The sequence below is a fragment of the Condylura cristata genome, unplaced genomic scaffold (genome assembly GCF_000260355.1).
Source record: "Condylura cristata isolate star-nosed mole 26May11 unplaced genomic scaffold, ConCri1.0 scaffold00001, whole genome shotgun sequence".
NCBI lineage: Eukaryota > Metazoa > Chordata > Mammalia > Eulipotyphla > Talpidae > Condylura > Condylura cristata.
Window position 1 is genome coordinate 1,738,670 of NW_004567102.1, and position 26,533 is coordinate 1,765,202.

Below are 26,533 nucleotides of genomic sequence, written 5' to 3' on the forward strand. Positions count from 1 at the left end.
AATTAAAATATTAAATAAAAGAGTCATTTCTGTATGTCTCATGCTTTATTTGCTGGGGGCAAAGGGCTTTGGGAAGGAGAAGGCTTTGCTGGGGAAGGGTTTTTGCTGGGGAGAGGGTGTTTTCCTTCTGGGTCCAGCTGGTAGGCCATGCAGGTTTCCAGGAAACTCTTCTTGGAGGGGAGGGGGCCCCCAGATTTGTCCACCTCTTCTCTGAAGTGGTATCACTTGGCTGCAGGGAGAAAGCGAAGTTTGCAGGTCAGTGGTATCCGCTGGTGGGCTTGAGAAAGGAGGGGCACCCAGCAGGGGTGGGTTTCTTTGCAGTTCTGGCCACCTCTAGCTTTCTCTATAGCCTGGGGCAAGTTCCTTAACCTCTACTTCCTCGGCCTCCTCCTCTCCACTACCTGCGCCCCTCCTGGGGACAGTGAGAAGTAATGAGTGGCTGTTTGTCAGAGGAGACCTAGATTTGCCCAGGTAACCTTGAACTAGAAAAGGCCTAAAGGGGCTCAGGATTTCTGTCTGCAGAACAGGTGAGCAAACACAGGCTTTTGTGGCTACGCTGCACGGGGGTTTGCACTGGGGTTTGCTTCGGAGCGTCCACCCAGCTGCAGTGGCGTTTGGGGGAGGTGGTGAACTTCTCTGGAGACTTGCAGGCTTGGGGTGGGTTGTTTGTTGTGTCCCTCTGCCCAGAGGTGTTTGAGAAATGGGCCTGAGCCATCAAGGCAGGGCCTGCAGATGCCCTTGACTGGAGAATTGGCCTCCCTGGCCACCAGCAGCTGTCAGAACCCGTCCCTCCTCTGTGATTAGCTTCCCCCCTTGGAGACAGCTGCACTTGCCGGAGAAGTCAGTTTCATGGTTTCAAGTGCAAAGCAGAATAACAAAGCACAGTCCCCAAACCTGGCGCAGACCTGCTCCTGGAATATTTACATGAGAGGGGGCGAGGCCAGACCCCAGCTGTGGCCCCAGGAGCCCTCCCCTCCCCATACCCTTCTGGGTAGACAGCAGCTCCTGGCTCAGCAGCCCTTCCAGCGTGGCCCGGTACTTTTCCAGCTGCCTGGAGTTCATCCTTATTCCAATTTCCACAGGAGCAGTCAGCTGTGAAATAAGGCAGAGTTAACAAGAAGAGAGAGGCACAGAGAGGGTCCTTAGCCCCAGGGCCCTACAGGTGGTAGGAGGGACCACCCCGCCGGCCGCACTGGCCCCCCCATGCCTCCCGCCTCCACCCCCTGGGATCCTCTGGGGTTTCAAGGGCCCACAGGGAATTCTGGCACCCTCCTCCCCAATCCTAAGCAGGATCCTAGATGTCACTGCTATCTGCTGGGTGAGGGATGAACAAACAGGGTGGGCTTGGCAAGAAGCCTTCAGCTTTTTATATGGGGAGGGAACACCCCATCCCCTTCTGAATAAGAGTAGCTAGCAATGTGCAGCTTTCTGGTGCCGGCATGACTCTGAAGCATATGTTAAGTCTTGCATAACCCTACATACAATGTAGTCATTATTAGTGTCCTCATTTTGCAGGTGAGGACAAAGAGGTTGAGTAACTTGCTCAAGACCAGACAGGTAAGTAACTCAGGGAGAAGACACTCCACCTGGGGGACCTGGCTGTAGCTGCACTTTCTCTAGCACTCTGGGGACACTTGTGACACCTGGAGAAGCGCTCCAGAGACTCTGCACCAGTAGAGGTTGGGCAGGTGAGTCAGCTGCAATGAACAGTCTTGCCATCGCCCCCCACAGCTTCTCCCAACTTGGGGTTTTGCTGGACAAGCCAACAGACAGATTTGGAGATTCCCTGTGTCCTGGAGCCTGGGTTCCAGCCTGTGAATGCCGGTCTCTTGCTGTGGTCATGCCTGTCCACCTTGAAGTCAGGAGTCTGGCCTGACGATCCAGAAAGGCCTGGGCATCATGGTTCTAGTGAGATGGGAGGTCCCAGAGGTATTTCACTCCAAGCCTCCTGACGTGGGTATAGCATGGAAACTGGAGCCAGTGCCTTAAACTCTGCCTCAGGTGCATTTAGAGGACAGTTCTGAGCAAACATTCCGTGTGCCAACTGTAGGACTCGGGAACCAAAGAGTGTGGGGAAAGGAAAGGACACCCCTTAACCCCCCAACCAGCTCCAGCACAGTGTTGCAATAGTCTCAGGGTCACTCTCTGGGCCACAAAATGGACCCTCCAAGTTGCAGCAACCCAACAGGGCAGAAAGACCACTGGCCTGGCGGAGCTCTGCCCTGACAGAGTGACCTGACTGTGTGACCTTGGCAAGGCCCTCGCTCTCTCTAGATGTCTGGCTCCTTCCCTCCCAGCTTCCTTTGCAGGGAAGCTCCCCACACTCAGTCCTGGGGTCTCTTCCTCCATCCACCCCCATCCCCTCAGAGATCTTACCCCACCCTGGCTTGAACAGCTCACCTCATTGATGACTCCTACACTATGTCTCCAGCCCTAACTTCTCTTGAAATCCAGACTCGTACTTAGCTGCCTGTGCCACGTGATCTGGCTTCACCTCCAGCTTTTCCCTGGGCCCCCTCTGCTCTAGTCACTCTGGTCTCTTCCCTGTCCTGAGTGCACCAGGCTGACTCCTGCCTCAGGACCTTTGCACAGGCTATTTTTTTCTGCCTGGAATGGTTTCCCCTGCGGACAGCTTATGGTTCACTCCCTCCTGTTCAGGTCTTGGCATTAATATATTCCCTTTACTAATGGTCTGCTCTGATCTCCCTATTGAAAATTGTAAACAATCCCACGTCCTTATCCATCTTATCTCCCTTATAACACCGGTCACACAGTAAAGTTTATGTATTTGTCCTGTTTGTGGGCTATTTCTGGTCCCCCACTGGAGTGTGGGCTCTCTGAGGGCAGAGGGTTTGCCCCTGTCATTTGCTACTCTTCCCCCAGGGCCTGGAAAGTGCCTCGCGCAGGTGGGGACCCAGTGAGTACCCATCCACTGAATAAACGAGACTGTGAAGGTAAAGGGCTCTACCGGACAGACTCAGGCTCCCTCCAGCCCCTGCACCACACATCCAAACTTGGTGCTGAGGGTCCGAGGCCCTGGGCCTAAGTGCTGCAGCTGTCTCCTGGGTTCCAGTCCAGGGGAGGACCTGGCACTCTCTCATCTCCTTCCTGAGGACTGCTGCTTGCTGACTGGTCTTCAGCCTCTGTGCCTGCTGCCACAATTGGCTTGAAAAGTGACTTGAAGCACCCCGCCCCACCCTCCCCCGACAGCTTGCCTGGCCTGCTGGGCCCTGTCAACCTCTTGCCTTCTTTCTGTATGTCTTGCTTTGAGGCCTGCAAACCCACTGGGCACTGAGGTACAGCCTTTACGCTCCATGTTTGTCCTGGCATGTCCTTGCGCTGGCTGTTTGCCTAGAGGCTCTTTCTCATGATTCAGAATGCCACATGACAGTCAATCAAGTGTCACTTTCCCCCAAGAGAGCTTCCTTGGCCTTTCCCATGTCAAAGTGCCCACAAACCCACCCTATCACTCTATATTGTACTCCTTATCGGATACCCAAAATGTCTATTGTCTCATTGTTGGTGTCTGTCTCTCCTGACGAGGGTTGAGCTCGTGACCTGGATGTCTGGTTCACTATTGTATCCTAGAAGGTTCTGCTCTGGCCAGGGGATCCATCTCCCTTCTAGGTTTCTCTGCATTGTTCCCATCTGCTCACCTTGATAACTTGGTTTTCTTCTTCCTCTGTGGACTCCTCAGAGAACAGGGGACCCTCCTCCTCAGACCGCTGCTGTAAATTCAGGGATTTCTTTCCTCCTTTGTTGTGTTCTTTTTCCTGGGGCAGAGCATGAAATTGGAGTCCACCCTCCCTCAACAACATCCAGGGCCCCTCGTCCCTGTCCATGGTGCTAACTAGCCTGGGCTTCTCACAGACCCCACGCACCTCTTCTCCCAAGGTGCTTGTTGCTTGAGGCACTTCAGAAACCCAATGGCTTAAGAGCAGCTCTTGAGCTGCCCCACAACAGGTAACCTTGGCTAGGAATCCCTCCCCTCTGTAGTTCAAGCAGCAACCTAGATTCTTACTGTTAATTAAGCTAAAATGCTGAGAAGAATGGCTGCCCTTCATACATATTAAGTGTGAAAATGTATCTTTCTTAGCAAAGAGCCTATAAAAAAGGTGGCAAGACAGCCTAGCCTGAGAGGGCGCCATGGGGTGGCCCAGAAACTCGGAGTCCCTGGGAGGTGATTTATAAGAACAAGACAAGTAGATGAATTACGGAAGAACGACTTTGCAGCTTCTTCATAAAAACCCTGGTGCCTGGCAATTATGAGGAGAAAAACCACAGAGCAGATTAATTTTAAGTGTCCTCTCGTTGCCATTTTGCTAGTTTGTAAGTTCTACTGGGTCTGGCTGTTCCTGTCCAGCCCCACGCCCTGCCTGGCATCCCGCTTGCCAGCTGTCCGAGGGCTGAGGCCAGCCGCACCCTGTGTCTTCAGTTCCTGTGTGACACTCCTGGGGTTACCTGTGGACCTGCTCCAACACCTGGCTCTTCTAGAACAGTGGGTTGTCTTTTTGGAGTGGGAGCTGGAAGGTGTATTTGGGGGCCCTCTGCACCTCCTTCCATGCCTGTCCCTGAAGAAAGGGCGGTGGTCCAACCTTGCCTTTGCAAGGACGCTGTTCTCTGTGGGGAGGGGGTGGGCTGGAAGCATGCCCTGGATAGTGTAGAAACAAGGCAGCAGCCACAACTACCGCGACCCCTGATTCAGGCATTTGTCCCTCCTGGAGCCTCAGTCTCAGACAGGTGGGGCATCAAAGTCCTGTTTCTTCATCTCCTCGGGTTGGTCAAACAGAAACAAATGTTGGCCAGACACTCAGAACCCCTTGGCCTCTCAAGCGAGAGGCACAGGAGGCCGGCCCAGCACCCCACTTTCCTTAGGCCCTGCTGCCTGAGTTCATAAACCTGCCTGACTTTCTTCTCTGAGGAGAAGGCAGAGTTGGCCACCACATGGGAAGCCCCCTTCTTTGCCTTTCTGGACGTTTGCTCTCTCTCCGGTTCTTCCCTTCTTCTCCCTCAAGACCCCAAACTCAGGTTTTACTTTCCCCTCCAGGCTTCCGAGCACGCTCCAGCCCACAGTGATTTCTCCCTCCCCTGAACTTGAGTACTTCCCATCAGCATCACTTACTGGGCTATTAATCATGTCCCGCCTTGTGACATCTCTCTTTGTCTTCTATTGTTAGTTAATTTTTCATATGTTTGTGTCTTGGCCCCCGGGCGCCTTGAAGATGGGCGGATCTGAGATCTCCTTGTGTGTCTGGACTTACACGCAGGGATGCTCAGCAAATATTTATTGACTTGTTAATTGAAAATTTCCTCTCAAGTTTGGGCAGGGGTGAGAAAAGCTGTTGCTCGTGGGAGCCACGGACACCTTTGAGTGACCCTCGAAGAGTCAAGGTGGCCAGGGAGATGGCTGGAGTTGGGGGGTGGGTATCCTGGGTCCAGGGTCTTCATGCTCTTGCTGGTGTCATTAGCGTCCAGGATTAAGTACAGACTGACTGAAAGGGCCCTTGTGACTTTGAGAGACCCATGCCACATGGTGCTGAGCAGGGCTGAGTCACCTTGGCAGTATGGCGGAGGAGGGGGAGGATCTCTTACCTGCATCTTCTGGAGTTCGCTGTAAGTGAAGATGGGAAAGAAGGCCTCTGTCTGTGAGGCCAGCATGGCGGCCGCGTGCACCAGCAGCAGGGCAGCCACGGCCTTGCGGGACACCATCTTGGACCTGGGCAGTGACAAGCAGCTCCTGTCACCAAGCACAATGGTGGGCTGTTGTCCTGTCAACAGATCCACCAGACCGGTTGCTCAGCTCTGGTCTGCGCCTGCCTGATGCTGTGTCATCTTGAGCAAGCTGCTTAGCCTCTCTGGACTTGGTCCTGGTGTGGGGCTTCACCAGAGGAGCTCGGAGGCCCTTCTGCTCCAGAAGTGTGGGAGCTGAACCTGGTGCTGGGCAGAGGCTCCCACACCCCTCCTGTACGTTTGGGAAGAGCCGTTCTATTTGTCAGCCCTTTGCTTTATTTTTGATGCCATCTTTTGGGGTCGGCTGTGCTCATGAGGTGGTGGAGACCTTGTGTCTCACAGAAAAAAATAGCTGCTATATTATCTATAGTTACACGCCAAGATCCAGGAAGACTTCTCTGCTTCTTGAGCTAATTAGGATGGTGAGTGGGATGGACGCAGCCCTGATGCTGTTGATGCGACCTCAGAATACAAGGTCAAGACCCTGGGTGTAGAGCAGAGAGGGTGGAGGACCCCTGCTCTTGTGGAGCTAGAACCAGATGAACAACTTCATGTGGAGCAGCATCTAAGAACCGAGGGGGTTCCTCTCTCTGGGTTCCAGCACTGTGGCTAACTCTGCAGGACCTCAAGTGCACCTGTCCGCCCTGGCCGATGTTGTGCATGGGTGAGCACCCTCTCCAGTAAGGCCCACAAACAGGCCAGCAGAGCACAGTGCACTCTGTCCTGCAAACAGCTGCAGCCCACTACTTTGCTTCAAGCAGAAGCTACAAGAAGCCCCAGGCCCCGTACAAACATGCACCCCACCCTTTGCGTCGGGCACATTTCTTGAGCACATTTCCTGTTTTTCCCTGCACCTACAGACCCTATATATTCCCATGGGCGGTCCTAATAGACAGACTTCGGACTTCAGACCCAGGGCTCCTGCTTCAGTTTCTTTCTCGCATCTCTGAGTCTCCTACATTAGGGCGACAGGCGAACGTAGCGGTCAGCACACCCCTCGTTGGGTTTGCAACACAGCACTATTTCTGGAACAAACCCACCACATCTCGTGTGCTCCCAGGAGCAGGTGCTGTCCGGGGTGGGGTGGCTGGCTGGAGGTGTGTGGACTCATGCACAGGCACTGGTTGCTGGGATCTGGGAGCCTGGCCTTGTGAAGCCTGGCGCTTTTCCCAACACCCCACTCCATGTTGCTCCACAGAAGGCGCAGAAGGGCCTCCCAGGGGCCAGGCCTACTGAATGTATCTTGGGCACCAACGTTCCTGTGCTGGGTGAGCTGCTGAGTGTAGTGACCAGCCCGCAACCTCTGTGATGCTGGGGTGTGGCTGATTAAGGGGTTCCAGGTGAAGAGCTTCCAGGCGTCAACTCAGGGCTTCCACAATGCTCCAGCTGCCTGGATTCTATTGGCAAGAGAGGGTCCTGCCCGGGTTGACCTCTGCAGGTCTGACCTTGACTCCCTCTGGAGAGACTCTCCCAAGATGGTAATGGGCTTGCATTCTGACTGTCCTCCAGGACCTGTTTCACAGTCTGAAGCCGCCTCAACTAAGCAGGACACTCCCTCTGACTCCTCGCTTTCCTGCAGCCACCACCCTGCTTTCTCTATCTGGCTCCAACTCCATGAGCGAGAACATAAAGGCTCAGACAACCCAAGCCTTCTTTTCCACCTGCATACAAATTCCCACAAGGGTGGGAAGCGCCCACCTTTCAGTGGGTCCGTCTTCGCCCACTGAAGACCCTTCTTGGAGGGCGAGGTCCTGTGTAGAGCTCCAGGGTGGCATGGGGGTGGGAGTGGGGAAGCTGGACTCTCCTTCCCTCCCCTCTGTTCACGCCCTTTCCCCAGCGTCTCTGGGCCCTGGCTTTCCTTCCCAGTGCAGATGGATGTGTCACATTTCCAGTGTCCCATTTCCTTCACAGAGATGCTATAGATCCCTTTTCATTCTGGTGTTCACATTTAATTCACTCCATAAGAATCAATAAAAACTTTAAATAAAAAAAGGCAAAATCCAATTGCTGCTCATTTTCTTGATCCAACTGGCAGCTGGCATGTCACCTACATTCATTTGTGTTCCAGGGAGCTCGGAGTGGGAGAGAGCTTCTCATTTATGATGAGGCACTGACTTCCCGGTGCCATCATCGGGGATGGGGCTCCAGCCTTCAAGTGCCCAGCTCTGGGTGAGGGGCACCTGTCTCCTCCCCGCTGCCTGGCAGCCCAGCTAGCCCAGCCTAACTGTGCGGTCTCCCGAGAGAGCAGCTTGGCTTTCGCGAGCAAAGCCTCCAGGCCAGGTGGCGTCCTGTGTCCTCACCAAGCCCTGGCTTGAGTTCCTGGCCTGCAGTGGGGGGTACCACCCACTCCCAAAAGCCTCTCTTTTGCCAAGATTTGCACCCACCCCCACTGCCCTCCAGCCTCCCTACCTCAGCCCTGCTTTTGCTCACTGTGTGAGACTTTAACCCAGGAAATCAGCTTAGGTCTGTGGGTCAGAGCCCAGCTAGGTATTTCAAGGCGCGAGGGACACAGGAGCACCAGCTCACCCAAGGGCACTCCGCACCTGGAGCTCAGGCTGACAGCCCTCCCTGACCATAATAAGGCTACTCACCGGTGGGTGACTGAGTGGCCGGTGGAGTCTCTGCTTGTCCTTCAGTGTCAGCTGGTCTGACGGGCCCTTATATACCTCTCCTCCTTCCTGGGAGCCCATTAACCTTTGGCCCCAGCTCTGGGGGGCTCTGGGTGGGGATCTGGGATTCTTGGAGCTCGTGGAAACCATGGGCAGGACATGCCATGCAGTGGGCATCTGGGCTTTTCTGGAACGCCTCTTTCTCCAGTCACAGGGCTTCAGGGAGGCCAGGCCCCACCCCGAGGGCACTCTCCTGCCCTCTCAGAATTCTGTTGCTGCTCCGAGGATCCTTTGAATGAAAAGCTTTTCTTTTTTGTTACTTAAGTATGTGATATTGTTGAGAGTCTCCAGGCCAACTCTTTAGTGATTGGATTCTCTGTCGGCCTGTCAGAGCGCTGTATTAGAGAGATCACTTGTCTTCTTCAGTCTTCCCCCTGCAGCCCCTCACAAAAAGAAGGGACTCTGGAGTGTGTGATAGTCCTTCAGTCAATTAACAAAAAGGAAATGACAGCCTAGACTCGGGACTGTAGCGCCTCAGAGGCTTGTGAAGCCACGGAGATGGGCAAGGTGTTTGCTGCTGGCTTATGGGTTTGTTGCCTGTAGGGGGACACCTACCCAGGACATCCTTCCTGGCAATTGTGTGAGTCAACTTAGAAAGAGGAGAGTGTAGTCTGGGGTCAGGACCTGGTGGCGGATGCAGTTTCTTGAACACGGAGTCCTGCAGGCCTCACTCCAGGGCTGCTGGACACATACGTTCTCATTGAACTTCCACGGCCTCATGAGAATGTCGGAGGAGCAGTTCAGTAGTTCCTCTGTGACACCACTGTGAGAACTCTTCCTCCCGGCTCTGATGGGTGGCAGACATGAGCAGGAGCAGGAGAGGGCCTCCGGGATGAGGGCACACAGGTGCAGAGGATGGCACAGGACAGCGTCCCCCTGGAAAGGCCTGTGTGGGTTGAGAGAGGATGGGTCTGGGGCCCAAGTGTGGGGGCCCTTAGAAAATACTTCCATTTGGCCCTCCCTGGTGGCACAGTGGGCTGAAGCGCAGCGCTATGAAGCTATCTGCAGCCACTGCAGCATGAGTTCAAACCCCAGCCAGGGAGCTGACCCACATGGTGCAGCAGACCTCTCACCCACTGCTCCCCTCAGCAGTGTACTTTAGTAGATCTTTCTGCTCTGCTCCCCACTCTGTCCCTGGCGAATCCTCTCACCGCCCCTGCACCTCTGGCCTGCACCCCAGTTCTGTATGCATAAATAAATAAATCTTTAAAAAATACTTCAATTTAATGGGAGAGCAAATTGGCGGCCCTCGTGGTACTTTGACAAGTGTAATGTGATGGCAGCATTGGGCTGGAAGATCACTAAGAGATCGGAGAAGGGAGTGATGAGACCGAAGTCCCATGAAGAGAAAGTTGGGGCAGGCTGGTGTGAGGTCTTGAGATCAGGTTGGGCAGAAGTCATTTCCCTGGCTACTGGCCCTCTCAGAGAGGTTGCCACCCTCTGTTCTGTCAGCCTGTTGGTCCGCTCTGGCTTTGCCCTCCCCCCCCTTTTTTTAAAGATTTATTTATTCATGTATGCAAAACTGGGGTGCAGGGGTGGTGAGAGGATTCACCAGAGACAGAGCGGGGAGCAGAACAGGCCGAATGAACAAGTACACTGCTGAGGGGAGCAGTGGGCAGGTCAGGAGAGGTCTGCCACGCCATGTGGTCACCTCCGGGGCAGGCGGGAATCGAATTCATGCGGAAGTGGCTTTAGCTTCTTAGTGCTGTGCTTTAACCTGCTGTGCCACCAGGGAGGGCCAGGCCTTGCCCTTAAAACACACACACACACACACACAAATATTTTCCATGTCTTAACCTTGACCTGATTGGAGTCTCTGGCCCCTATTTCAAAAGGGTATTTTAAGATGAAATACAGACCTTGGTGGAGGCAAAGCAGCATGAGAGTCAGAAAAGAGCTTGCTGTCGTCCTTGCTTAGGGAGGCTTGGGGACACCCCAGGGAGACCCTTCCTGTACTTGGGATCTTCGACGGCAGCAGGTACCAGCATCTTCACCTCCAGTACCTAGACCGAAGTGAGCCAAGGAGGGACCAAATCTAGCATGCCACTTATTTTATTTATTTATTTTTTTACATTATCCGGGACCAAATCTAGCATGCCACTTATTTTATTTATTTATTTTTTTACATTATCCGGGACCAAATCTAGCATGCCACTTATTTTATTTATTTATTTTTTTACATTATCCGTGAGCTAAGAGTAGCTTTTTACATTTTTAATAATTATAATAATTTCATAATTATTTTAATAATAAAAAATCAGAAGAAATGAGTACTTAGTGACCCACAATTCAGATTCCCGTATCTATAAATAACATTTTCATAGGAACATGGCCATCTTTTCATCTATGAATTGTCATGGATACCTTGGGACCATGGCAGCAGAGCAGACAGACTTGCAGAGGCACTGTGACCCACAGAGATTATTTATTACCTGGACCTGATAGACAATACTTACTGACCCCTGACCACAGCAGAGTCTGGAGAGTGGAAAGTGTGACAAAGGACAGCCAGACCTCACACGGATATTCGCTTTCAAAAATCTCACATTATCCCATGTACCAGGTGGAAACACCACGGTCAGACAACTGACCCAAGGTCACACAGCTATTGAAAGAGCAGGGCCCAGGAGTCTGGCTTCAGAGTCCGCCGTGCTTTGCTGTCTCTTGACATTTGATGAGCGAGCACGTGCGGTCTCCGTCTCCCAAGCTGCTGCTCTCTTCCTTGTCTGTGGCCCAGCTAGGTGTCTGGGGCGCGACACAGTCTGACCTGAGCCAGTGGGGCAACAAGCACAGGTTGTTTGTGTGTGTTCTTAGGTTGGGAGAGGCCACATCTGGCCCCGGGGAGGGCGGCAGATGTGGGCGGCAGCCCAGCCCCCAAGACAAGGAGAAATTGGAAGGTGCTCCCTGCCGCCCTTGCTCAGCAGGGCTCCGAGGCCGGCGGCGCCCTGCCTCTGCTGGGCCAACCTGGGCTGTGGTCCAGAGGAAGCTTCAAGACACTGTCTGAGAAATGATCAGGAGCCTCTGGGCTGAGACACGGCTGCAGAGCGAGAGAGAGGGGAGAAGGGCAGTGCTGGAAGCAGTAAATAACCCTGGATCAATTTTCTGGGCATGAATAGCATTATCCCGATCTCTCCCGTGGTTCAGTACTTCTGATCCAAGCAATTTTCAGTATTACAGTATGATATCTGCAGTTTGGGGTGAAGGAAGGCAAATCCAGGCTCTCAGTGGGCTGCTCCTCAGAGTGCAGAGGGCATGAAGACAAATGGGGGGCACAGGCCTGCTATGGGGTCACAGCGCGGACAGCGCAAGCTGCAAGGACGGAGGGGCTTCTCCTTCGTGGGCCTCCTGACTGACAATCTTCTTCTCACATTCTGTCTCCCCTCTGTCAGGTGCTGGGCCCTGGGTGAGTGTTCTCCACCGGTCACGGTTAGTGCTTCAGAAATGGAGAGATGGGTGGATAACAAGCCTGATAATGACCACTTTGTCTTTTCCATGTACACCATCTCCCCCTGTAAATGCTCAATTAGTGGCTATTTCTCCTGCTAGGAACTGGACAAAAATAAAAAGGCACAATCTGATCTTCATTCTCCAGGTGCGAATTGCCACACAGGTGCGGTGACTGAGGCCGAGGGAAGGCATAAAACCTAACCCGTGCCTGGCGGAGGAAGTTCGCAAAACTCAGGGGAAATGACTCAAGCCACATGTGGGCGCTTGATTGCCTCTTCCCGCCACGTCGGGCAGAGGTATGAGCAGTTTGGCGCTCCTCTCCTCATGACCTTGAAAATATTGTTTGCCGGGTACTGCTACAACATCTCCATTAATGGGCCGGAACAGGGAGGCGAAGGCATGTTAATTAAATTTGCCGACGATGCTAAGTTGGGAGATGTAGCCAAGCGCCAGGCTAGAAGACCCCGGGAGGACCACAGCGGGAAATGGCCAGGTGAGCTGCTGGACATAGTCATCGAGACCTAGAGGACACAGGCGAGGGGGTGTGGACAGCAGGGAGGGGGCAGCCGGGAAGGAAAGGCCCACCAGGGGAGGGGGAGCGTGGCCGCTCAGACAAAGGCTGCCCCAAAGAGGCAGAGGATGCCGGCAAGGGGAAGGCCGAGCTCAGGCAAGCTGAAGGAGCCCAAGGATTGCTGGGAGCGTCAAAGCCGAGGGCATCAAAATGACACGTGAAAAGTTTCAAAAGGTCGACTTGCCCAGAGCATGGTGAGAATTAGAGGGCCCTGAGCCTGTTCAGCAAAGGCCAGGGAGAGGCACGGACCCAGCTTCGTAAGTGCGGGGACCGGGGAGGGGCAGCTGCCACTTGGCCTGCAAAGTCCTTGATGTGCCTCCCAGGTAGAGGTGTACGACTGGGCTCAGGAGCAAAAATACTAGTTGCTGGTGACGGCATTTAAAACTAGGGCAAGCGAGGCACTGAGAGATGTATTTCAGGCAGCAGCTGTGCCCTGGCCCAGGGCACACAGGTTTGGGCGACCCTGTGGGGTACTTTTATTCTTTTCCTTCTATGGCTCAGGGTCTTTTTTTTCGGAAATCATAAACGATTCGTTGAAAAACGCCGCAACCGCAGCCTCAGGGCATCAGGGACTCCCGGGGTATAGAAATGGTGCCGGTGGAGAGGAAAAGACGCAGACGTGGAGAGAGTCGGTCCAGGATGGATTCCCAATTTGTCGGGCTCCTTGTTTGTATGTTACATCTGCTACTCAAATTAACATTCCTGCATCTCCAATTTCCTGTCGAGCCCACTCAATGCACACGGACAAACCGGTCCGGAAACAATCCGATAAAACACTTTCCTTTTTGGTTCGGTCTCATGGACTATTGATAGTGTGCGCACAACTCGGGGACTTGGCTGAGTTTACAATAGCATTCCCGCCGACTTCCTGGTCAATACATCCCCGGGTGGCTAATATACTCCTAGAATGTCCCGGTCACCGCCTTGCTTCTGGGTTCCCTTTCTATTTATGGGGGGTTTAATCACAAAAGCTGCTGCTATAAAACTTCGAGAGGAGGTCACATGCCTTTTCTCCCAGGGACAGGATATGGTGCTAAGACCTGGGTCTCTGGAGTTGGACTGACTGAGCACAAAATTGTTTTTTTCTTTCTTCTGTGCATTGAGCTGGTCATATCAGGCTTTTTAAAATTGAATTTTAAGTATATGTGTTTATGTTTTCATAGAAATGATGGATGCATGTGAAGCAGCAGCAGATGGGTTTGGAAGTGACAAATTAACTCTGAAGAAAGGTGGCCCTCTCCTAAGCCAAGGCCTCTCCTTTCTTTTCAGCTTCTTCAGGGCCGGCAGCTCCTGGCTCCTTGATCCGAGGGCAAGAAGCCCTAGAACAAAGAGGCCCCGGGACAGCTGACACATTTTCATAAATGATTAAGGAAGCCTGTGGTAGAGAAAAGTTTGTGCTTTCATGTTTAAGAAGGAGAAAAGTCTTGGTAGAGGTTTTACGTGGTGTGGATGGCAGCCAAAATCATTTCAAATGTCAGCCTAATCCAGGGTAGATTCAGGTAAAGGAGCTAGCTGTCCAAACTTTTTCGCTTCCATTGCATCAACGAACCTCCATCGTTGACTTCCCAACATCTGCTGGGCTGACGGTTTTTGGACTTGGGGGGCTGCCAGCAGCTGCTAATGGGAGCAGTGGGCCGCAAGCAGCCTTCCCCGCTGACAGCTGTGGCAGTCACACCAGCCTCCCTCCCACCCAGCCCGGTTGTGGGGAGCGCGAGGATTCCGCTCCCTCTGCGGTCCAGGCCTGGAGCTGGGTGGCCCGGTGGGAGGTGGTCTGGGCACGTATGGGGGCAGTGGAGGGGAATGGGCTAACCCCCGAACTGGGCATGGCTTTCTGCTTAGGGCGGGCGCTTATGACCGACCAGAGCTGCAGCCCTGTCACTGGGCCTCTGTCTCAGCAGAAACTGTCCATGCCACCGTGAGCATGAGCCCCAACTCCCTGTGGTCTCTCACACCAAATGGGCAGGTCCTAAAATTGGAGTTAGGGGAGCAGGGCAAGCCAGGGGCACAGTCTTCTGTTTACACTGCTGGCTCAGGGCGCCACATTGGCAACTCTTCCCTGCACCAGAAGGGAAAGAGCGCTTTCCAGACAGCTCTGAAGATCAGGCCTCACCCTTCTCTCCCTTTGGCTGTGGCCCTCATTTTTTTTTTTTTCTTTTGCCACCTCTTAGAATAACATTTTTCCTTAAAAGAGCAACCCAATGATTGGGAAACTGCAGCCAACAACACTGCAGGATTCTGATAACGTCCCCAGGTCTCAGGCAAGACCCGGTCACGGAGATAACTCATTTAATCATTATTCACTCAGGGTCCGTCTCCGCAGTGTTTGACTGTCAGGACTGAATTCCACCCCAAAGAAAAGCTATCCTCAGAGAAGATTTGCAGTTGTTCTTTGTAAGAAGGAGAGAAAAAGGGGGAAGTTATTTAAAAGAGACACGTGTAAGCTCCCAAGGGATAGGAGGCATAAATTGCAAGAACAGCTCCAATCAAACTCGAATCCTCCCGGTTTAGGATTTTACTAAGGAGGGTGGAAAATAAAAGGGAACTGAGTATCCCCACTCACTTCCAAGTCACATCAAGGCAGTCATCTTGTGACAGGAAGATTACCTGCAGGAGGGCTGCATTTGATGCGAAAAGGGTTAACGGCATCTCAGTAGATTAGACATTCTCTGCGAGTCTGAGGAGTGAAAGCAAATTCAGAGCTTGTCCATGAAAGGACGTGCGTGAGCTGTTTTGACACTGGAAACAAAAGGGGGGGGGGGAATGGCCAGGTTGGCTCTGTGTTTAAGACACAGGTTCTTGGGGTCAGGAGTTTTATTGTTCTCATTTAGGGATGGCTCTGTGGGGGAGGTAGTGGAGGCAAAGGTAGATCTCTGCTAAAAGATTCATGCAAGGAAATCAACGAGAAGTTCATGGCCACCTAGCCAGTTATTGTTCTGTGCTGGGCACTGGCAGTGGTCACAAAAGCACAGCCGGCCTTGCAGGACACACACTCTGGTTGAGAGAGAAACACGGGCAGCCAGGAGCCAACGCCGATTTCCAGGAGCTGGCAGCCAGGTCTTGCGGACTCCAGAGGAGAGAACTTCCTTAAGGTCAGCGTCGGGGAGGGTTTCCAAGGGCTGCATGGCTGTGCAGACGTAGGCTATGTGGTGGGAAGCACACAGGCCCCAGAAACTTCCTCCACCCCCCATGCCATCATTCCCCCCCCCCATTTCTGCCTTGTTTTCTTCTCTCGCTGCCGCATCCGTCTGTCCTCAGCAGCTCTCCACACACCACCTCCATCCTCCCCAGAGACAGAGGACACATTTCAGGCCAGCCGTGTTATTGGATTTTAAATGATGCTATGGCTTTTTAATTCTTGCTTTAATTGCCTTTCCATGCAGGGCACTGAGAATGGTTGATTACCAGGCAACTGGGCCCGGAGGTGACATTCCTTATCTGACGTCCCTTCAAGTGGAGTGAAAGGGACGTGCTCTCAGGGCTTCAGCAGAGGGGTTTTCTTGGGCAGAGTTCCACCTTTTCTAGACCGCAGGCCTGGAAGCCTGGGGTGCTGTCCGTGGTGCTGACATACAGGTTGCTCCAGTTAAGTGCCCAGCTTACCTGAACCAGGGCACTTCAGCATGCAGCCTTGAGACTGGAGGGTTGGGTAGTTTAAACAAAGAAACTTGGACAAGTTTTCCCCTTTTCTTCAGGGCAACAAAACATCACCTGCTGCTTCTTTGGAATGATCAGCCCTCTCTCCAGGGTACTCAGGGAAGAATAGTACTGGGGGGCCCTGCCTAGAGCTGAGGGAAATTCAGGAGAATAGAGAAGAGTGTGGGTAGGCTCTGCTGAGCCTCCCTGCTGTGGAAGGGAAAGGAGCAGACCAGCCTGAGCAGCCACACTTGCCTCTGTCCTTCTGGGCCCATGTGGGACGGCCAGTTAGCCCTCTCAAAACTTTCCCTCCAAGTTTGTAATGAACAGCCCAGCCCTTGCCAAGGAGAGAACCCCACTTTGTCCTAAAAGCCTCACAGCTGCTTAGTGGGACCAGCTCCACACAGCCCCACACAAGTAGGTGCTGTGAGTGTGAAGACTCATCAGAAGGCAAGTGAGCTGGCTGTGGTGGTAACTGCACAGGCCTCCCCTGTGCCCCCCACTCACACGCCGCCACCCCGACTGTCCTGCCTGACTCCTGCTTTATGTCCAGCTCAGCTGACACAAGGGAGGCTCACTCACCGCACCTCCCTTTCCCTCCCCACTTGGTGTCTGCTCCATCTCCTCTCCAGACATTCTTTGTCCCCACCTTCACCCCATGCTCACAGCTTGGCATCCCACAGCCCAGCACTGAGTAGCTATGTCTGCTGGGCACTTCCACAGAATTCAGTTCCCTCCTGTCTGTTTCCCTGAGCACTTCCGCTTAGAGGCCCCCCCCCCCCCCGGGGCGGTCACAGCAGCTCCATGGTCGCAGTAATGACTAGGGCACAGCAAGGGATGCTCTGGAAAGTGGTCCACCTCCTTGAGGGCTAGGCTCTCTCTGGGGACAGGAAGGCTGGCGGGCTCTTCCTGTCCATGAGTTCCAGACCCTGAGACCCTCAAGTCAAGGGGGCCGTTATCTCTGGCTGAGGCCACCTCCAGTATATTTTATTTTATTTTTTTTAACACCATCAAGCAGTTTTGTGACACCAGCTGTGTATCCTGTGGTTCAGCTCCATTCTGACAGTATCTACCTGGGGTCAGCACTAAGTCTCATAGGTTAGGGGCTCAACCGCGCCCCACCCCTCACCCCCCTGCCCCCAGACTTTTCCACCAATTGCAAGTCCAGGTTGCTACCTACGCTTTTGACCAACAGGAAGAGGTCCCTATGATGCCTTCTTCAGGTTGTTCAATTAATTTTCTAGGGCAGAGAATGCAGACAAGCATTTACTTATATTCACCCATTTATTTATTTATTTTAAAAAATTTTATAATGGTTTATTTTTACATATTTTTGTGCATTTTTCTCATCTCAGTTGCAATCCCCTTGGGTTTCCCGTCACCAAATCACCCATGTACTATTCACCCATTTATTATAGAGGGGATTATAAGGGATATAGTGGACAGCCTGATAAAAAGGTACAGGGTCCAGGCTGTCCTGAGTGCACCACACTCCCAGGAGGCAGCTCCCCAACACCATCCTTTTGGGTTTTATAAGCAGGCTTCATTATGTGGGTATGATTGATTATATCACCGGCCATTGACAATTGCTCAAAATCTCCGAGCCTCTCCCCTCTCTGGGAGAGGGAGGAGGAGGATGAAAGTTCCCACTTTCTAATCACACCATTGGTTCCCCTGGCAACAGCCCCCTCCTTCAGTGTTTTCCAAAAGGCACCTCATTAACATAAACTCAGGTGTGGTTGAAAAAACTGGTTAGGAACAAGGCACTCATCTTTATGGCTGGGGGGCTATTTCAGGAACTGAGGGCTACAGACCAAATATTTAACCAAAGATATTGTATTTCATCTCTCTTATCACTTAAGAAATTCCAAGGGTTTTAGGAGCTCTGTGCCAGGAATGAGAAAGACCAATCTATGTTTTTAATCACCAATCATATTATACCACTGGGGAGCACTGTCTGGGGAGAGGGAGAGGCTCAGTCCCACTTGTGGTGGGCGGGGCACAGGCAAGAGCGCTCCCCCAACCATGCTGTGAGTTGGAGGGGGAGAGGTCTCAGGGACCAGGTGCCATCAGGGAGCCACCAGGGGAGGGGTCTCTGGAGCCAGCAGGAGGGGGGAGCTGACATCAAGCCTCGCGGCCAGGCCCTTCCGTGTCCCACACCATCACTACTGTCATTGTCAGAGCGCGGGTGTGACAGGCTCCACCCGGCCATCTCACTTTCATCTCCCGCATTTCAATTCGCTGATTTAACATTTCCCTGCACGCAGGGCTGGGTTTTCCCCCTCCTTCCTATTTGATTTCCTAGGGTTTGTCTCTTCATTGTTTTTCTTCTTAAAAGAATAGAGCTGAAGACAAGCACCTGTCTTTTATGCTCTCAGCTGAAATTTTGCAGCTGCTAGTGGTGAAGGCGGCTGGGGTGGGAGGGAAGGAAGCCGGTTCAGAAGAAGGGACACAGAGAGGCTTGATTCCTGTGCCACTGAAGATGATTCCTGCCGCTGGGAGAAGCTAGCACCCCAGGGCACAGCCCTGGGTCCTAATTGCCTGACAACACCCCAGCTCTGAGAATGTGCTGACACTGAAGATTGGATTAGAGTCACCAGACGTTTGTCTGGAGCATGGTCTGGGCACCTACCCGACACGAGATTTGCCCTTGGCGCTCCCAGCCAGCCCTCTGTCAGGGAGAGTGGAGGGAGAGTGGGTCAAGGCACAGGGTTCCTTTGTGTGGGGCAGCCCTGGTAGAGCGTGTAGAGGCAGCAAAGAGTTTATCTCTGTTCTAGAAACTGATAGAAAAGCATGGTATGAAGTGAAGCCTTTGGAGTATGTCAATGAGCTGGGGACAAGGAGGAGACAGCTGGATCAGGCCACACCAGAAGGCCACCATCATGTTTGACCTTTCCTCTCTCTGGGGTCAGAGATAGGGAAGCCAGAGGGGCCAGACTCGCTCTCTGGATGAGGCTGTCGACTTGACCTGGCTTGGCTGCCTTTATCTTCCCAACCCTGGATGTTGGGTTTCAAGTAGTCAAAGATGGGAGAAGTCAGGCTTCCTCTGGGCCATGATGTGGGGCCCAGCATCCTTGGGGGACACACATAGTCCAGGCTGTTCCTGCCAAAAGATGCTTCTGCTGATTTTCCAACCCAGAGTCTCCGTCATTAATTCCGAGAGCCTTTCTTTCATAAGTTAGCTGGAAATGGGTGAAGCTACCCATAAACACGGGGCCCTGATGGGCAGTAGTCTGCCTCTGGATGGGTGTGGCTGAGGAGTTTTAGGCAGGGGAGGACACAGTCCAAGACTTGGTCTAAAAGGTTTTGTGCTATGAGGAGAGTGGGTTGTGGGGAGGCAAGAAGAAAATGTAGAATCGGGGATGCTAGTTGGGAGGGGACAGGCCAGGGGAGAGACGACGGTGGCAGTGGAAGCCAAGGCTTCGGGATATATAGGTAGACATGGATCTGGTGATAAGATGGTCTGTGTGCAAACAAGAACTTAGGGTGATATTTAGACTGCTGACGTGAGTACCGTGTGGTGAGGAGTGGTATTTACTGAGCTGAGAGGACCAAGGAAGGAAGAGATACACGTTTGGGTAGGTGGGCTTGGTATTTCGATGCCGAACATTTTAAGTATGAGCTGTCCAAGCAGAGAAAACAGACCTTTTGCTAGGTCACTCAGCAAAACGGTTATACAGAGGTGCTGGGAGCACTAAGCAGGCCATGGAGACGCAACCTCGAGATTGCGTGTCAGGGGTGGCACATGAAGGCGGAGATGCCCGGGAGGAGGCTACTCCGGGGGAGCTGGGATATGGAAAAGGGGCTGCCTCTCAGAGTAGACCGGGGGCTGTGAAGGGGCCACTGGGGAAGCTGAGTCCCACAAGAGATGTAGCCTCGGCCACAGAGCGGCCATAAGCAGAAACAATCAGGAGTGGGAGAGACACTCATCTTCTCTTTTCCTGGCCGCCAGTCTCTTCAGCCAGCTCCCACTGGCTGAAGCTGAAAGGGGCCAGCAGGCAAGGAGCCTGGGAAATGTAGTTTTCTGGGGGCAACCACTGTGATACAGAGCACGGACGTGGGTGTGGGAGGGACAGGAAAGAGACAGGGATCAGCACAGACGACTAGTGATATCACAGCGACAGTTTAACCAGTCTCCCGCTAGGAATATTTGTATTTTTAACATGCCCTTTTCAATCTCTAATGAGGGGATTCAGACATCCAGGAAAAGAACGTGGGGGGATGTGGGGCGGGGGCATGAGGGTCTCTCCTAGTTTCCCTGCAGAGAGACATCCACCTAGGACTGGTCTACCTTTAGAAGTCGGAGCCAACCTGTTCATATTCTAGGAAACTACCCTGCCCTTCTGCCACCCCAGCTCCATCCCCAACAGCTTCTTGCCTTTTTCTGCAGAGAAATGAAATGCAGACTTGTCAGAAACCTGCCTCCAGGATAGAGAGAAGGAGAAATGTGATTAGGAGAGCTGTGAAGTGGTGATGACAGCTGATGCTTAATATGGAAAATGGGATCCTAATTATTGCTTGGACAAGCAGAGAAGTTAAAAGTCAATCAGGACTGAGGTAGAGGGCAGACACACATGTCAGGGCACCTCTTCCTGCTCGCTCCCTCTGCCTCCCCCCGCAAGAGCCCTGATGTCTTCCCAAGGCGGAGGTGGCCTGTGACCAGAGGGGCCTCAGCCACCCGCTTCCTTGGCCCAGAGTGGGGCTTAGGGTACAATAAGGAACAGGAGGGCTGAGGCAGGAGAGTCTCATTCTTATTCCAGCCAGGTGAGCAGGGGCTTTGGGGGGGCCTGCCACCCCATCCCTTCCTCCCAGGCCCTTAGCGTTCTCCTAGATGTCTCTGAGCCGTCAAACTGTGGGGAATGGGCTTCCTTCGACACCCACAGAATACTGAGCTCCCCACCCCCACTCTGTATAGGAAATTCTGTCATCCTCAGGTTCCCCTCTAAAGTAGCTCTGGGGATCCCTCTAAGGAGCTTTTTCACATCCCCCTAATCCATGGTAGCAGCTCTGCCAGCATCTCTCTCCAGACGACAGCTGTTTCTGGGCTCTGCTTCCTCACTGTGGGCATTTTTGGGCCAATTTCTCCCTCCTCGAGTCCTTCTTCTCCAGGCCGGGAAACAGACTTAATTCCCACAATTCACAAGACTTGGCTAGGATGAGGATCTGCAGTTAAAGCACGTTTGACTTGGGCTTAGCCAACAGTGCAGTAACGTGGGTTAACAGGTGTCCGATCTGAGGTCTGGGGGTGCATCCACGGCACCTCCCCAACACTTCCCTGCTGGGTGCTCCCACCTGAGCTTGGACCTGACACCACGCAGCCCACTTTTATTTTTTTTTTTTATTATTGTTTAAAGATTTATTTATTTATCCATACAGAACGGGGTACAGGCCAGAGGTGCGGGGGTGGTGAAAGGCGTCACCAGAGACAGAGTGGGGAGCAGAACAGGCAGATTGTTGAAGTACACTGCTGAGGGGAGCAGTGGGCGGGCCAGGAGGGGTCTGCCACGCCACGTGGTCACCTCCGGGGTGGGCGGGGATCGAACTCATGCTGAAGTGGCTTCAGTTTCTCAGTGCTGTGCCTTAACCCGCTGCGCCACCAGGGAGGGCCCCCACTCTGATTTTTAAGGAGAGAGCACCTTTCGTCACCAACCATCCTGCACCTCAGAATTCAGCCCGCCCCCTGCTGCACTGAGAGAGAGAGACGGGAGAGGCCACACTGCCTCCCAGATCATGTGCTTCTCGTGAGATCATCCTCTCTAGTCAAGAAGAGGAGTCTGGCTGCACTTTTACACACAAAAAAACCCTGCTAAATTATTTTTCCCAGAACAAAAGAACTCTCCCCACAAAGTCTATCAGAGAATGGCTGCTGACAGCTTTGATGTGGGAGTTGATTCCCACTTCTGGCCACTGAGGTTGCAGAATTCTTGGGGCTCAGCTTGGTTTGAACCCCTTTACATGCGAATAATGGGGATCAGAAGGTCTGTCACTGGGGTGTCGTGCGCTTTACATCAATACTGGTGTGAAGTGCCTGGCGTGGAGGGGTGAAGCGCAATCCACACTGAGACAGCCCCCATCTCGGCTCAGCTGATCCCACTGAGATACTAAAAGAAGCCGGATTAAAAGGGTCAGGACACGACTTCCCACTCAGGGGAAGCGGCAGGCTTTTCTGGGTGACCACATGGGGGTTCAGGAGGGGCAGGTCCCTGCTCAGCCGACCCTTTCGGGTCTGCTGTGTGGACCACTGGAAGGCTCAGAGGGCTGGGCTCACCCAAGCCCGCTCTCCCTGCCTCTCGGTGTGGCCCTTGAGTAAAACGTGACCTCTGTGTCTTACAACTGGTGTGTTCATCCTGCTTCACACCACTCCTGACATGAGGTAAAATGAGATGTGGCATCAAACTATTTTGCCAACCTGTGTCATCTCTGCTGAGGATGGGCCTGATGATCTGATCTGGGCTGAGTTGCCAGTCCCTGGATGAGGGGCAGAGTCAGGCCTCGGGGCGCCGGACCTGTGTGTGAAGCTGCCTGCAGTCTCAGCTACAGATGTAGACATTGTCCTGCACTCTGCTGACCTCACCTTCTCCCCTTTCTCCTCCAAGGGCTCAGCTGCCTAATTAGTTTGTGAGAGAAATGGACGTGGCTGGGGTGTGTAGCTGTGGCGGTGTGTGGGTGGGGGGGGGGGGGCAGGGGGGTGTGGGGTGAGAAGTCCTGGTCTTAGAAAGCAAGATAATGGCCAAAAGGGCGGAGAGAACTAGTAAGGTGGGAGGGAGAAGGACTGTTGCAGGGTAAAAAGATAGTCCTTGGCAAGCCGTTTCCAAGAGCTCGTGGTGGGGAGATGGGCGGGCACAGCCTGGCCCTTCAGAAGCCACAGTAAAGGAAAGGCCAGGATAAGCCCAGAGCGCAGAGAGAACAAAGGCGATGGGCCTTCTGTGGTGGGTGACCCCAGGGACCCTCCCGGGAGGGGGTGCTTTCACGTGCAAAGGGAAAGCTTCAGACAAGGCCTGGTGGGGCTGGGCAGGGATTAGGGGGGCAAGGCCTTTCAGGGCAGGGGGGAATGGGGACCCCATTCTGAATAACCAGAGGGGACGTGGACTGTTGGGGTTTGGTGAGTGGAGTTCTAGGGTCCCTTTGAGAATTTGGCTGCTTCCAAATTCAGTGTCACAGGGCAAGTTTATTATAAAAAAAGCTTTTGCATGGTCACAAGCTAGTAGCCTGGGAGGGCAGGAGCTGGCTTTGCTCGAGCAGGGGTGTTCTTCCATAGTGTTGGTGGAACTGGTCACATTGGAGTCATGTGGGGTTGGTTTCTGTGACTGACAATCCTCTCTGGCCCCATCTGATTTTTGGCCTTGCTTTGTGGAATTTCTCTAGCTGGTTTAATGACCTTTCAATCTGGCCCTGGTTCGCTGTGCCCCGACCCTCTCCTGGGGGGTCTATTCCCTCTGGGGGTTGCCTGTGGCGAGCCCCTCCTCTGAGCTATGGGCCTTAGAACCACAGCAGAAAGGGGCAGCTCAGTGTAACCCAGCAAATGTTTCTGGATCAGCCACCGAGCAGTCCAGGGTGGCTGTCCTCACTTACTTTTCTCTGGGGATTAGGAGAAAAGAGGATCTTGACCTAGTTTCTGGCCCAAGATTTCTCCGCCATCAGTGCTGGAGGGGGAGCCGGGGTGGGGACTATGAAACTCCTCCTGTTACAGACAAATGAGGGGTGCAGGAAGCCTCATGGCTTCCTACCTTTTCAAGCCTGGAGAGACCTCACCTGATGTTGGGGACAGGTTCTTGGGAACTCTGACTTTCAGGGAAACAACGCGTAATGAAAGCAGGTCCCTGAATAACACTGTTTTTGGTCACGGTGGGAGGGGATTTGTGTTTTCACCTGTCATTGTTACAATGAAATGACGTTGAACAAAGAGATGTTATTCCAGGACCTGTTATGTAATCTAGGCTTGACTTAAAAAAAAAAACAAAAAAACAAAAAAACTTCTAACAGTTTTGAACTCTGGCTATTGAAAGAATTTCCAGTAAGTGTGATAACACTGTTTTGACTCATCTTAAAAATAAAGAGACCTCATCATTGGAGAGCTAAGGGGAGATAGACTGGTGAAATGGTATGCTGGCTGCGTTTGCACACAGGGCGAGGGTGAGGGTATAAGGGGGGGCTGGGAGGTGTTGATGACTGTGGGTGCTGGGTGATGAGGTTCCATTAGGCTGTTTCTACACTTGCTTGTGTATTTTAAATTCTCCATGATTAAAAAAAAAAAAAAAAGCGAAACACAAAGGGAATAAAACCCAGAACCACTTTGTGTGAAGACAAAAACTCCAACTGCACTGTCAGTTACATGTTACCGTGAAGGAAATTCGCAATGACGAAAATCCGCTGTGGTTTCAAGGAAGCTTGGGATGAATTTGTAGCTCATTAATCACGGTAGCATCCCAGACATGTGCAAATGGCTGTGCACGTGTGTGGGGCCATCCCTCACTCTGCGCCTACATTTGGCTGGTGCTTGATGTAGCAAATCTCTGAGACGATTTGCAAGCAGCCCGGGGCTGGTGTGCAGGTTGAGGGTAGCCCTTGGGGAATGGGCAGCACTGATGTGACCTGAGGCTCCCAGGAGGGTCCGGGCACAGGGCCCAGGGACCTCAGGAGCCTCTCCGATGTGCGAGAAGGGTGTGAGATCGGTCCTGCTGAGGCTCACTGTGTGGTGCCATGGGTATGGCCTCATTCACACCTTGTGACCTCATTCCACCCCGCTATGTCACCGTAGGCAGGTGACAAAGTTTTTCCAGGCCCGGGGATGAGGAGGGTGATGGCCCCTCATCACCCTCTGCCAGGGCAGAGCTCAGGCATTTGTGGGTTGAAGTTTGGGGTCAGCCTGGTTTACCTGCTCGCCCAACCCCTCTCTGAGGATAGGTGCCAGGCTTCCTGTTTTCCCAGCCTCTCTTTTCTTTGCCAGGCATCTCGCATGGCTGTAATTCACAAAGTCACTTTCAAGGAGGTTCAGGGGGTGGGCCCAGCTGGACCTTTTTTTTTTTTTCCCTAGCAGTTGAATTGCTCTATGCATTTATTAGCTAACATTATGCAATAAGGAGGGGACAAAATCTCACCCTCTATTTACAAGATGCATTGCAGGGAAAAGGTGACTGGAAGATCCATAGAATCCTAGGGTCTTGGGGATGCATTTGTGGGGGAGGTGAACCTCTGACTCCTGGGGGACAGGGTCTTATTCCTGGAGGAGGGAAGCCTACGGGGACCCCACAAGTAAGGAGAAGCCCAGTTGAAGGGTCCACAAGTGGGTTCATACCAGGTGGAGAAGCCATGACACCTGGAGGTGGAGTTGCCTGGCCACAGAGATGGGTGGAGCCCTGGCCTGGTGGGTCCTTCGTGTGTGTGTGTGTGTGTGTGTGTGTGTGTGGTGGGGGGGGCAGGGACAGCGGCAGCAACAGCTCCTGTAGCACCACTTCCCCACCAAGTCTTTACCTGCTGGGACGGCCCTCAACCCCTCGGACTGTCCGAGGGCCTGCTAGCCCAAGGGACTTGGGGGACTGGGGCTCCAGCTGGTGCTCCTCTGCCAGCTGCCCAGCCAAGCCCACAGCCTCCTGCAGTGCCCTGCGCTATGGGGGGAGCCGCTCTTCACCCACTCACCCCCTTGGGTCCTCATTTTCCTCCTTTCATTAGCTCTGTCATCAAGGGGAGTCACTGATATTCCCTGAGAACGTCCCCAGGGTTACTTAAAAAGAGATCAAAAGAGAAGGGCAGTGTTTAGCCCACAGGAACGGCATCCTTGGGAGAAACAGGGGAGAGACGGGAGAGGGAGTCGAAGATGCTGGGGATGAGGTGGAGGCGGGCTGTGAGAGGGAGAAGGGTGCCTGTGGGGCTCTGGCTCCAGGAGAGAGGAGGACTGGCTCAGAGGAAGGCAGAGAGCAGAGGAGCCGAGCGTCTTCTGCTGCCTCTCAGGCCGGAGCGTCCTCAGAGCAGGGCTAACGCAACCCCAGGGGCAGAACCCGCGTCCTACCTCTGCTGCGGCTCGCCCAGGCCACCTCGTGTCCCAAGGGCGGGTCTGCAGGTCAGGCACCTGGTGCCTCATTGCCGCCATGATGTCACTGGGGTCCCCGCTCCCCAAGCAAGGTCTGCAGGCTCTTGGCCTGGCACAGCAAAGCCTCTTTTCACTACCGTCCCTCCCACCCTTCCCAGCCCAGTCCGGCCCAGCCCGGCTGGCTTCTCAAGGAGCCTCTAGAGGCCTGTGGCTGGGGCTGAGCCGGTTCTGGGGTTCTGGGTGGGCCGGCACTAGTTTCTGCAGAGTGTCTCCAGGCTTGAGGCTGGGTCAGTGTTTCGGGGCCAGTCCTCTGTGTCCCATTCAGACTACACCAGTTGGCAGGCTGGCCAGCCTCACCACCTCCCTGAGGAACAGATTTCTGGATTTGGGGTTCTGCAGGGCCCCTAACTGGCTTTTTGACCCTAGGTTAGTCACCGCTCGTCCTGGGCTCATTTCCTC

At 53.4% G+C, this 26,533-nt stretch overlaps 1 protein-coding gene across 1 annotated transcript; it reads right to left on the minus strand.

Moving 5' to 3' along the window:
* Positions 1-221: 221 nt before the first annotated feature.
* MLN (motilin) lies at positions 222-5,709 on the minus strand. The gene is made up of 4 exons (XM_004673979.1): positions 5,593-5,709; positions 3,657-3,773; positions 984-1,092; positions 222-229 (listed from the first exon to the last, which is right to left on the minus strand). Exons 1-4 carry the CDS (start codon positions 5,707-5,709, stop codon positions 222-224), a joined length of 351 nt encoding a protein of 116 aa, XP_004674036.1.
* Between the last annotated feature and the right edge of the window lie 20,824 nt (positions 5,710-26,533).

Excerpts from the sequence above, each read along its gene's own strand:
- MLN (XM_004673979.1), bottom strand. The coding sequence starts at position 5,709 with ATGGTGTCCCGCAAGGCCGTGGCTGCCCTGCTGCTGGTGCACGCGGCC. Across the intron at positions 3,774-5,592 it reads GCGAACTCCAGAAGATGCAG|GAAAAAGAACACAACAAAGG; the intron begins GTAAGAGATCCT and ends GCTCTGCCCCAG. Across the intron at positions 1,093-3,656 it reads AAGAAAACCAAGTTATCAAG|CTGACTGCTCCTGTGGAAAT; the intron begins GTGAGCAGATGG and ends CTTATTTCACAG.